Source organism: Catharus ustulatus, chromosome 20, assembly GCF_009819885.2.
Source record: "Catharus ustulatus isolate bCatUst1 chromosome 20, bCatUst1.pri.v2, whole genome shotgun sequence".
Classification (NCBI taxonomy): Eukaryota; Metazoa; Chordata; class Aves; order Passeriformes; family Turdidae; genus Catharus; species Catharus ustulatus.
In genome coordinates, this window is record NC_046240.1 from 11,247,749 (window position 1) to 11,259,387 (window position 11,639).

The window sequence follows — 11,639 nt, forward strand, 5'->3', positions numbered from 1 at the left end:
CAGGTAATGTCTGAGGTGTGCCCAGAGCTCTGCCTCCCACACTCCAGCCTCTTACATAAGGGCCAGTGGGAAATCTGGATGCCTTCAATTCTTTAAAGCCCTTGAAAGAGAGTAAAAGGAAAGGGAGAGCAGCAGAGTGAGGGGGCACCCAGCTGATTTCCCAGGGGTGCTGAAAAGCACCTCAATCACTGAGGAAGAAACCCAACGGCATCTTTTATACATCTAAGCAGCAGGGAAAAACCAAACTTGAAGCAGAACTGTGGCAGTGCAATTCCCCCTTCCCCTGGCAGCCTTTGAGGAGAACACAGGGAGTTTCTACAAAGGCACCTGGGGCTCAGGGCTGCTGCTCCCAGGGCTGCTCTCCCTGTCAGTGCAGGAGTGGCACATCTGACACAGCTCCCTGAGAGCTCCCAGAGCTGATCCCTGAGCTCCAGCCCCTGGATAAGGAGCAGCAGAGGCAGCAGGAGGAACAGCAGCTCCATTTCACCTTTGGGACTCCCATGCCTGAGCTGTCCTGAGCTGCACAGCAGGAGCTGAGCAGGGGCTGGGCACTGATGGAAGCAGACAGCTCTGGAATTACTCACACCCACTCCCAGCCAGTCCAGTGCACCTTGCAGTGTGCACTCATGTTTACAAAATGATCCCTGCCTGCTAAGAATGTCCAAAATAAATTGCCTGCCTTCCCCCCAGTTTGATTTTCTCTGCACATCTGGGGCTCAGGCTCCTGCAGATCAGGGAGAGCCACAGTGGGTGCAAACCTGAGTGCTGGTGGCTTTATTTACTCCCTTTGATTTGCCAGGCTGGGACAGGGATCCTTTCCAAACCCCTGCAAAAATCACTGCAGTGATTTCAAGCTCTGACCTCCACAGATGGGGCAGCTCCACTTCCCACAGCAAAACCAGACCTGTGGCTGCTCCCTGCTCAGTCCTGGAACCTCAGATGGGCACAGGGACAGGGAATGGAAGCTCAGATGGGCACAGGGACTGGGACCTCAGATGGGCACAGGGACAGGGACTGGGACATTCAGATGGGCACAGGGACAGGGACTGGGACCTCAGATGGGCACAGGGACAGGGACTGGGACCTCAGATGGGCACAGGGACAGGGAATGGGACCTCAGATGGGCACAGGGACAGGGACTGGGACATTCAGTGCAGATCAGCTGAAATATTTCAGGCTGAAGAGCCCCAAGGACTCAGGGAGGTGCTTCCCTCAGTGCCAGCCTCAGCTGCTCCACCAATGTGAGTCCCACAAAGACCTCCTTGCCAGGAGGGACATGGAGGGACCCGGGTGGAGGAGACAAAGGAGCCCCCTCTGAGCAGCCCCTGCTGCAAGTTCCCATTTCCAAACCCACCCAAATCCCTGGATTGTGCTGCTGTGCCTGTTCCCAGGCACCAACACTGCTGGCTGACCAGCTCCCCATGATCTCAGTGCATGAACACAGAGCAGAGGCTCCCCTGCCCCAACCCTCCCTGTCCACCTCCAGCCCTGCTCTCCTCATCTTCACTGCAGCAACCTCCACCCTCACTGAGGCACATCCTGGGAAATGGCAAAGAGCTCTCCTCCCCCAGCCCCTCCTGCTGGAAAAGACAACAATTCCCCAGCATTTCATCACCCCAAGATTTATTTTCCTCCTTCTTTGATCACTCCTTAAGATAATCTTTGCAGGGCAGCTCTCTGTAGGACAAAGGCTTTCATGGTGCACTTTGGATATGAATAATCAGCCTCGAGCTGTGCAAACCCCCATCTTCATTCCATCCCTTTTCCTACCTTAAAACTGAACATTTCCAGGACACCAAGATTAATGAGTGGCTGTATGGAAAAGCAGCAAGGCTCAGCTTCCCTTCCAAAATGATGTCTTTGTTGACTAACCACAAACTGCCTCTTGCCAGCTGGAAAAGTGGGCCAGAAATAAATGTCTCTCCTGGTACTGGGCTGTCTGGCCAAGGAGCAGCTGCCAGGGAACAGAGTTGGGCTGAGAGCGTGTGCTGCTGCATTTGGGGAGCCACAGTGGGGACATTTGGCCACAGCTAGCTAAGGAACTGATTGGAAAATGGGCCAGGGAGGAATGGAGAGGTTCTCAAGTTTTAGAGAAGAAAAGATGTCTCAGTGCCAGTGCAGAGACTGATCCAGAACAATCCTCGCATGCCAAGTTCCTAAAGCTGCCAGAGAGGAACAAAGACCTGAGCACCAGCAGCTGTGGCTGTCCCTGCATCCCTGGCAGTGTCCAAGGCCAGCCTGGACAGGGCTTGGAGCAGCCTGGGACAACCCAAACCGTTCTGGAATTCTGTGATCAATCACTCAGCTCAGGGAATGCAGAGCACAGAACACAAACTGTGCCTGCAAATGTCTCCTCTCACTCTCACAGACCAGATTTCTGCTTCACTTGGAGCCTCTCACATGCCCCAAACATCTTTTTCATTGCTCTGGCTGTCTCAGATGCTTGGCAGAGGCGTTGCTGCAGAGCCAGAGCCCCATTTCCTCTTTCAGAAGAGCCAGAGCAGAGCACAGCATTCCCTCAATCCCAGCTCTGTGCCCCACTGCAGCAGCACTTAAGGCAGTGGGGACATCAAGGAGCAGGGTCAGCCTGGGCTGCAGAGCTCTGGGGGTGGCTGGGGCTTCTCTCCTGGGGAGCAGGAGCATGCTGGTGCTTCAGAAGGAATGAGACAAGCCTGGCTTGCAGCAGGCAAATGGGGAGGTAATGGGATTCTGTGCGAGTCATGAATTTTAAACACTTCTCTAAGCTCTGCCTTTCCAGCTGGGCCTGAGCTCTTTGATGGAACAGGAGTGAGGGAGGCCTTGGGGAGCTGCTCTCTCTTTCCAAGGCTCCCCTCAGCACCTCCAGCTCCTCTCCAGAGCCTTTTCCAGCTGTGCTGCACAGCTCCTGTGAGACACACACCAGGGGGAAAGGGAAAAGTCAAGTCCTAGCTGAAGATGGAGAGTTCCTAACAGCCCTACCATGCTTCACAAGATCCAACGTCATTACTGATAATCAAAAGCAAATTAACTGATCAAGTTCCTAATGAACTCATGATTTTAAACTGCCACAGGGGCTCAGTAATTACAATCCCTGAATCTTTCAACTGGGGAGAGTAAAATCACCATTAATTCTCCCAGAAAACAGAGCAGAGAAAACGTTTCTTTGGTCAAGGCAGTTCCATCACCCAGGTGATTTCTCCCTGAGTTACTCTTAGCAGTGATTTGTGAAAATATGGCTCCATTTACTGATTACAGAGGAAATGTAGAGACATCCCCAGCATTTCCCTGTGCATGCTGCTTTCCCTGGAAGGAGGCCATTCCAAAAGCCAGGTCCTTCTGCATGCTGCCTGTGGTGTTGTGCCAAGATGGCTCAGACTGTTTGGAAAGCTACAGGTAGCTTCAAGCAAAGCTGTTGTGGCCCCCACATTCCTGTGCCTGAATTCCTGAATTCCTACCAGGATTGAAGCTCAGACCTGGAGCCAGGAGCTCCCACTGCCACCCCTGCACTGACCCACACTCCACAGGGACTCTGCTGGAGCCAGCCCTGCAGGGGAAGGGCAGGAGGGGCTGTGTCACCCACCTATCAGGGAGTTGAGCGAGGAGTAGGAGCTGACTCTTCTCATCTTGTCGATGGTCTCGAAGGACAGGATGTACTCCTCGTTCTCAGGGCTGCCCAGAGTGCTGCTGGCACTGCTGCTGGTGCTCAGGTTCCCAGGGGAGAACGCCACGGAGCTGCCAGCTGCCAGGACAGAACGGCAGATGCTGCAAAAGGACTGGGCAGGGAACAGATCTCACCCAGACATCACAGCCCTCCTCGAAATCCTGCCAGGAAACCCCTCACCCAGGGGGCAAAGCCACAATTCCCCTTTTTAATACTGAGTGATTAAACACAGAACAAGCAAAAGATGGAGTTAAAAACCCACTTCTGCTCAGAAGCTGGAAGGCACATTTTGAGTCCCCAAACACCCAGAAAAATCAATGCTAACGACCACAAAATTGCTCCTAATTACGAGCGAGCTCCTCATCCCAGCCCTTGGAGCTGGACAGCTGGAGCTGCAGCGCTGCCTGGAGAGGGGAGGGTTCTGAAGGGTGCCTTACACTCCTCGTTGAGGCTGAGGTTCTGCAGGGACTTGTTGAGGTTCCTGGCGGTGGTGACGGCGCGGATGTTGCCGTAGGAGCTGACGGAGCGCAGGCGCGGCGTGCAGGGCGCGTCCCGCACCGGGGTCAGGCTGCCCTCTGCGAGGCAACACGGGGCACTGAGGGCTGGAACCAAACCAGCCACAGCACGGTTACTCCAGCCTGGCAGCACTGAGATACCTCTGGGGTGAGCACAGCGGGGCAGGCTCTGCCAGGGATGGACCCAGCACAGAGCCCGCGGCTCTGCTGCGACTGCGGGACATCCCAGCCTGGCCAGTGCCCCCAGAGTCCTGCTGGGCAGTGCCCCCTGAGCCCTGCTGGGCACAGCAGGGTGAGCAGTGCTGGTCAGTGTCCCCTGAGCCCTGTTGGCCATGGCAGGGTGAGCAGTGCTGGCCAGTGCCCCCTGAGCCCTGCTGGCCATGGCAGGGTGAGCCCTGCTGGCCAGTGTCCCCTGAGCCCTGCTGGCCAAGGCAGTGTGAGCATTGCTGGCCCTGCTCTGTCCTGGGCCACCACACTCTGAGCACTGCTGGCCAGCTCCTCTCAGCTGCTGCTCATCAAACCCACCCTGGATTTTCTCATCACCAGGAGCTATGAACATTCCGATTTCCTGACCAAATTTCAAGTCATGATTTCAAGTCATTTTTCACCCTGAGCACACACAGAAGAGCTGCTCTGTGGTGAGGGCCAATGCTTCCAGAGCATCCTACTTCAGGTTCTTTTGGATCAGGAAAAGCACTTTTATAAACTGCATGCAGTGTTTATATCCTGCAGCAAATGGGGAGGAGTTCATTTTCCAATATGATTCAATTATTCAGAGGACAGGGAGACAAAACCACTCTGAGCAGAGAGAACACACCAAGGCTCTCCTGTTGTCCTTCAAGATTTCCACTGCAGTTTACATCTAAAGAAAAGGTGAGGTTAGAGACAACTTCACCAGCACATTTCATTCCTCACACAAAGCCCCAGACACAACAAAAGGGATGGGCTCAGAGCACAGAGCTCCTGTTCTTCCCCTCCTGGTGTGGCCCTCACAGCAGCAGGGCTGGTCCATGGTGTGCTGGTCCCACCAGCTCAATGTGACACTGAATGTTCAGGTGGGATTCCAGGGGGGAAAAAGAAAATAACTCTGTGTGCTGCCTTGGCCAATACCTCTCTGAATGGGGCAGAGGTTCCTGAGCTGCAGCCAAGGCTTAGGTGGAGTCTCTGGAGGATGGATTTCTCCAGTGTAACATCTCACACCAGATCTCCCCTCCTTGCCACTCACATCTCACAACAGGGCTCTTCAATAAATCCCCACCAGCAAGGTTGTGCTGGTGTGTGCTGGGAAAACTCCTTAAACAATTCCCAATGCCCACCCAAAGCCAAGCCCCCACCTGGAGCAGCTGGAGAAGGGAGAGGATAATTCTTCTCCTCTTCTATGAACTGCAAGGCCACGGTGCAGAAGTTGCTCTCGTACTGAACCACCAGGTGACTCAGGGCCACCACCAGCTCCTGGGGAAGAGAAACATCTCATGGTGCCACAGCTCAGACACAGGGACTGAAACATCTCATGGTGCCACAGCTGGGACACAGGGACTGAAACATCTCATGGTGCCACAGCTCAGACACAGGGACTGAGACATCTCATGGTGCCACAGCTGGGACACAGGGACTGAGGCAAACACTGCCCAGTGCTGCTGGTACCAGTGGGTGCCCATCCAGGGTGGGAACTCTCCCTAATTCAGGGGTGAACTGCAGAAAGCCACAGGACTCTGTCTCACACTTAATTCCTCCCTTCTGAGCAGCCTGCCCCAGTGGGAGGTGTCCCTGCCCATGGGCAGCAGGGCTGAACAAGATGAGCTTTGGTCCCTTCCAACCCAGACATGCTGGGGCTCTGTGGCTGATTCTGCCCAAGTTTGTCACCTGAAGCAGTGCCACAGGAGCCCTGAGCTCACAGGATGTGTGTGGCTCCCTCAGAGTCAGGGGCTGTGCCAGGGCTGGACCCTCCTGGCACTGCCCAGCCCCTCCAGGAGCAGCTCCTGGGAGCAGCAGACAGGAGGCAGAGCTGCCTTTGGCTGCTGTCTCTGCTCAGGGACTGATCTCCCAAGGAGAGATTTATGGATCTCCCAGAGCATTCAGTGTGACACGCAGCTCCCTCTTGAATTAAACTGATTAAATGTTGGAACGAGACAACAGAAATGAATCTTTGCCACGCTGGTGACAACTGCCAGGGTGTTGATGTTCCAGTAAAGTAAACACAAACATTAGGACACTTCAGAACAGCCCTCACAAACAATCCAGAACGTCAGAAACCATTTAATGTACTACTGATGTACGATGGTGCAGCAGAAACTGGAACTCTCCCAAACCTGCAGCAGCCTGTGACCCATCCCTGGGCTCTAAGGGCAGGGAGACCCTTCCATCCCAAACCTGGAGCAGCCTGTGACCCATCCCTGGGCTCTAAGGACAGGGAGACCCTTCCATCCCACTGTGGACCCATCCCAGGGCTCTAAAGGCAGGGAGACCCTTCCATCCCAAACCTGGAGCAGCCTGTGACCCATCCCCAGGGCTCTAAGGGCAGGGAGACCCTTCCAGTGAACAGAGTTCAGGGTCAGAGCTCTCAGCTCTCATTGTCTGCACAAACTGTACAGCAGGCACAGCCAGAGCCTGAACCCCAGCCCAACCCAGCTCAGCTCATCCCAGCCCAGCCCATCCCCAAGCCCATCCTATCCCAGCTCCAAGCCCATCCTATCCCTGATCCCATCCCTGTCCTAAACCCAGCCCATCCCAGTCCTGATCCCATCCCAGCCCATCCCTGATCCCATCCCTAACCCCATCAATCCCATCCCATCAATCCCATTCCATCCCATCCCTGATCCCAATCCCATCAATCCATCCCATCCCTGATCCCAGCCCATCCCTGATCAATCCCAGCCCAGCAATCCCATCTCTGATCCCAGCCCTGATCCCATCCCCAAGCCCATCCCTGATCAATCCCAGCCCATCAATCCCATCCCCGATCCCATCCCATCAATCCCAGCCCATCCCTGATCCCAGCCCATCCCATCAATCGCATCCCTGATTCCATCAATCCCAGTCCTGATCCCATCCCATCCCTGATCCCATCCCAGATCCCATCCCTGACCCCAGCCCATCAATCCCATCCCATCCCAGATCCCATCCCATCCCAGATCCCATCCCATCCCATCAATCCCATCCCTGATCCCATCCCTGACCCCAGCCCATCAATCCCAGCAATCCCATCCCTGATCCCATCCCAGATCCCATCCCTGACCCCAGCCCATCCCAGATCCCATCCCATCAATCCCAGCCCACCTTGCGGACCATGGGGCTGCCGTCGTTGATGAGCTGTGCCAGCATCATGGCCACGTTGTGGTCGATGGTGGTCGAGTGGTCCGTGCGCTCAGCCGAGTTCCCCACGAAGGTGCCCAGGGCAAAGACAGCAGCACAGCGAACCTGGGGACACAAACAGCCCTGCCTGTCCCCTCTGCTGCCATCCATCCCCTGGCATTTACCCCCACGTTGTAAAGACACAGCACAAAATTGGCTTTTTGCAAATATTAAGATAAATGCTATGTGTAAAATGTTCAAATAACTTTGCTGTGATGATGTAGTTTTTATTTCTGCTATGAACAGAACTGAAATGTGGTGGTGGGATAGCTGATATATAATTATACTTGTAATTAAACTGCTATTAAAAATAAATAAATAATATATAATATAAATTAACTGTTTAGGTAAAATAATATCCAGTAAACATATAATGAAGACCCTGTTGCTAATAGGCCAACTATCAACACCTGAAGCCATCTGAAGCAAGTATGAACCAACTAAAGGTCATAATAAAAACATAAATAATAAATAAATATAAACAATAAAACCACAATAATAAATAACAAAACCTCAGGCAAAGCCCACACATACTCCAAACAGGCAGGCCCAAAAAGCAGCCATGCTAAACAGTTCCTGGAAAATGTAAACTAGGTTGTAGGAAAATTTAAATGTGCATAATAGTTTGTGAATATACACAGGTTGATGTACAGTAATTTCACCATTATAAGCCACATCTGATTATAAGCTGCACTTTGGGTTCGGACCAAAATTTCAGTCAAAATGGTGCAGCTTATAATGGTGAAATTACTGTAATAGAAAAGGTATTTTAAAAGTAACTCCAAAAACAGTAAGTGTGCTCCTGGCTGAATGTTGAACCCTTTGCTTTATTATCTTTATCTCCTGCTGGCTTTTAATAAACTTTTTAAGTTCTAGCAAGAAAAGAAACCTCGTTTTTCACCCCACCAAGGGGAGGGCTGGAAAGCTCAGTGCCCTCCCCAGGGGTGGCTCTTCCAGGTGGTGCTGCCTTGAACATGAATTCCCAGCAATGAGGAACAGAGCTCCTGTTGGGATCTGGGTTTTTACAGGAGAGCTCAGGTTGGGTTTGTGGGGAGGTAGATGGTGGGAAAAAAAAAAAAAAGAAAAATCAGGGAAAACTTTGGCAAGCCACCCCACCCCTGCAGGAACACTGCTCAGAATGTGGGGAGCACGGGGCCAGGGACTGGAGGAGGAGGATGCAGGACTGGGATGGATGTGGAGGGGAGTTCATCTCCACTCTGTGCACATTTTCAGAGCTGTTTGCCTCAGCTCCCTGTCCCCATGTGGGTGCTGGCTCTGATGCTCTGTCAGGCACTGCCAGCCCTGCACAATCCCTGCTCTCCTGGGAGGGCCACACAGGTAAAGCACAGCCAATTAAAGAGGCATTTGCACAGTGAGCAGGGGGAGAAGAGTTTTCATACTTGGACAAAAAGACTAGAGGGTTTTTTTGCAGAACACAGTGAGTTTTGGGAGCACATTTTGAACAGCTTCTGATATGCAAGGAAGCAAAACCCCTGGCATTTCCTGAGTGCAGTGCCCAGCTCCCAGGGGCTGGGGGCTCTGTGAGCTCCCCCTGCACTCCTTTGGCAGCTCCTCTTGTAGGGCTTGTTTGATTTGCATCACCTTGAAGAAACAGCAGCCAGATCTCTGAGGCAGACACAAACACAGAGCTCTGCCTCCTGCTCAGCAGGAACTCGGGTTTTACCTCAGGGATGGGATCTGAGAGGAGGCTGTAGAGCTTCTCATGGGCGCTGTCTCTCACTCCACACCACCTGGCTGAGTCGAAGTTCTGCCAGATCCTGCCCAGACAAATGGCCACCCACTGCCTGAGGAGCGGGTGGGGATCGTTCAGCTGCTCCAGGCAGATCGCGATCAGGTTCCCCTGCAGGCAGGCTTCCTGCAACACAGCGAGCTCGTGTTGGGGATGGCAGCTTCCCACCTCATCCCCACAGAGCCAGACTATTTCTGAAGGAGTCAGGAAGCCAAGGGAAAATCATCATTCCGTGCTTCCAGACTGGTTTTGTTACAGAATACCAGGCAGCCAGAGCTGAGGAAATAGTTGAGCATTAAAATGTTTTCTGTAATAAATAAAGTTTGGTTTTTCCTCTTTGGAAACATTCCTTGCACCTGTCAGAGCCCCAAGGTTTATGGCTCAATCCACAAACCATTCCCAGCTACCCCTGGACAGGACCAGGAACTCCTGAGGAGGGACTCTTGTCCTTGTCCCCACTCCAGGTGCTGGGTACAGAATTTCTGTCACATCTCCAGGCCAATTCTTCTCTTAATCCACATTGAAACAACAAAAAACAACATCCTAGTTCTGGTTCCAAGTTGAGCTTTGGGCTTTAATGCAAGCCAGGACACTTGTATCAAAGCAAAGGCACGAGGCAGAGAGGTGGGAGAGGATGAAGGGACAGGCTGGGACTCACCTGCCCAGTGTTGTAGTTGTTGACAATCACAGCCAGGATGAAGGCTGTCATGGTCCTGTGCTCAGCCTGCAAACAGCACAGACACCACAGGGTTACCTGGAGAACAGGCAGGGAACAGCTCCAGCCCACCCTGGAACATGGCATGGTCCCCAGAGCAGCATGTGCCAGGTTAAAACAAGGAGAAAATTCCAGCTTGTTTCCCTTTTCTTGGCATCTGTTACACCCCAGACACTTCCCTGCTCTGGGGGGACCCAAACAGCCCTTGTGGAACCCAGCAGCTGCAGAGGAATTGCCAAAGCCATGGGGCAATTCCCTGCTCCTGCAGCCACCCTGCAGCCCCAGCTCCCCCCTCACAGACTCTGCCTCCAGAACTCCACCAGAGTCTGTAAAGCCTTGGTTGGTGTGGCTGCCACAGGTGGCACCAGAACAGCAAAAACAAGGCAAGTAAACACTAAAGAGTCTGAATAAATGAGACTTGTCCTTACTGGCATGTAAGGATCTGCCAGGACTGAGAGGAAATATTTGTGTCCATTGTCCTTCACCAGGTCAGCCTGGCACGACTGAAAGAGAGAAAAGCACAATGAGAACCACAGCACACACCTGCTCCTCCAGTGAGGAACACACAAACCTTTCATTCCCTAACCACTCTGCCCCAACCTTGTTTCCATTTGAGAAGCCAAATAAAGCCCAAGCCCTTCCAGGGCCCCACAGGGACAGGGCAGGGAAGCCTCTGCCAGTGCCACAGACAGCAGCAAATGTGAGTTCCTGTGCTGGGGAAGAGCCAAAGGAGCCACTGTGTGCACCCTGAACCTCCCCTCACATTTCTGCCTCCTGCTACAGGCAGCCCAGACTGCAGAGCAGCCCTGGGAGCACGGGGCAGGCTCCTGGGCTGGGCTCAAGGGGGCTCAGGGCTTTGCTGACACTCCAGGCTGATGCTCTGGGGTCACCCCAAGAGGATCCACACAGAGAAAGTGAAAATGGAAGGGAGGAAACCCTGACTTGGCACCAGCTCTGCCAGAGACAGCATCATGCATTTTTCATTGGGAGGAGAAGGTGAAGCAGGGAACTAATTGCTGGAAGGGGAGGGGATGGCAAGGCAGAGATGCAAGAGAATATTTTAGTGCTGAAGAGAGGGAAGCTGCTGCTTTTGGCAGAGCCAGGAGCAGAGGGCCTGGATTGCTGCCAGGCTGCAGCTCTGAGAGGATTCCCTGACCCCTGCCCTGCCCTGTCAGCACTTTCTGCTTCTCACCCAGATAAAATGATACAGGAACATCACACACTGGCTGTTCACAGGGACAGCAGCACAGGGGAGGCTGCCCAGGCCACTGTCCTGTGCTGCCTCTGCTGCCCTGGGGCTCACAGCAGGGAGGGGTGGCCACAAAGCCAGACCTGAGCCCTCCCTGCTGGGCTCCTGGGGGTGGCAGGGAAGCCAGCAGCACTGACACCTCCTGCTGCTCCCAAACAAACAGCTGCTCTGTGAATCACAGCACAGCAGGCTCAGAGCTGACAGAATATTCTGTTTGCAGGAGCTGCTGTGTCCCCTCCCTCAGCAGTGTCCCACCCCAAGTGCTGGGGGAACAGTGAGGGACACAGCACAGAGAAACCCAAACCCACAATTTGGAGCATTGTTTTGTGGTTTTCTGTAAAGCTCAGCCTGCAAACAAGTGAGGCAATGGCAGAGCAAGGGAGGGAATGGTGAGGAGCAGGAACCACATGGGAATCACA

General features: G+C 53.4%; 1 protein-coding gene across 4 annotated transcripts in view; it reads right to left on the minus strand.

The window, feature by feature from the left end:
• RPTOR (regulatory associated protein of MTOR complex 1) overlaps window positions 1-11,639 on the minus strand; it is a 95,872-nt gene that overhangs the window by 34,234 nt on the left and 49,999 nt on the right. For 2 of the 4 annotated variants that reach the window (XM_033076737.2, XM_033076739.2), the window contains exons 14-20: window positions 10,400-10,474; window positions 9,915-9,980; window positions 9,191-9,382; window positions 7,432-7,572; window positions 5,490-5,607; window positions 4,078-4,215; window positions 3,560-3,718 (exon numbers count right to left, since the gene is read on the minus strand). In XM_033076737.2, coding sequence (XP_032932628.1) covers window positions 3,560-3,718; window positions 4,078-4,215; window positions 5,490-5,607; window positions 7,432-7,572; window positions 9,191-9,382; window positions 9,915-9,980; window positions 10,400-10,474 — 889 coding nt within the window. Of the gene's footprint in view, window positions 1-3,559; window positions 3,719-4,077; window positions 4,243-5,489; window positions 5,608-7,431; window positions 7,573-9,190; window positions 9,383-9,914; window positions 9,981-10,399; window positions 10,475-11,639 lie in introns of all 4 variants that reach the window. The other 2 variants (XM_033076736.2, XM_033076738.2) reach the window with 1 other exon arrangement.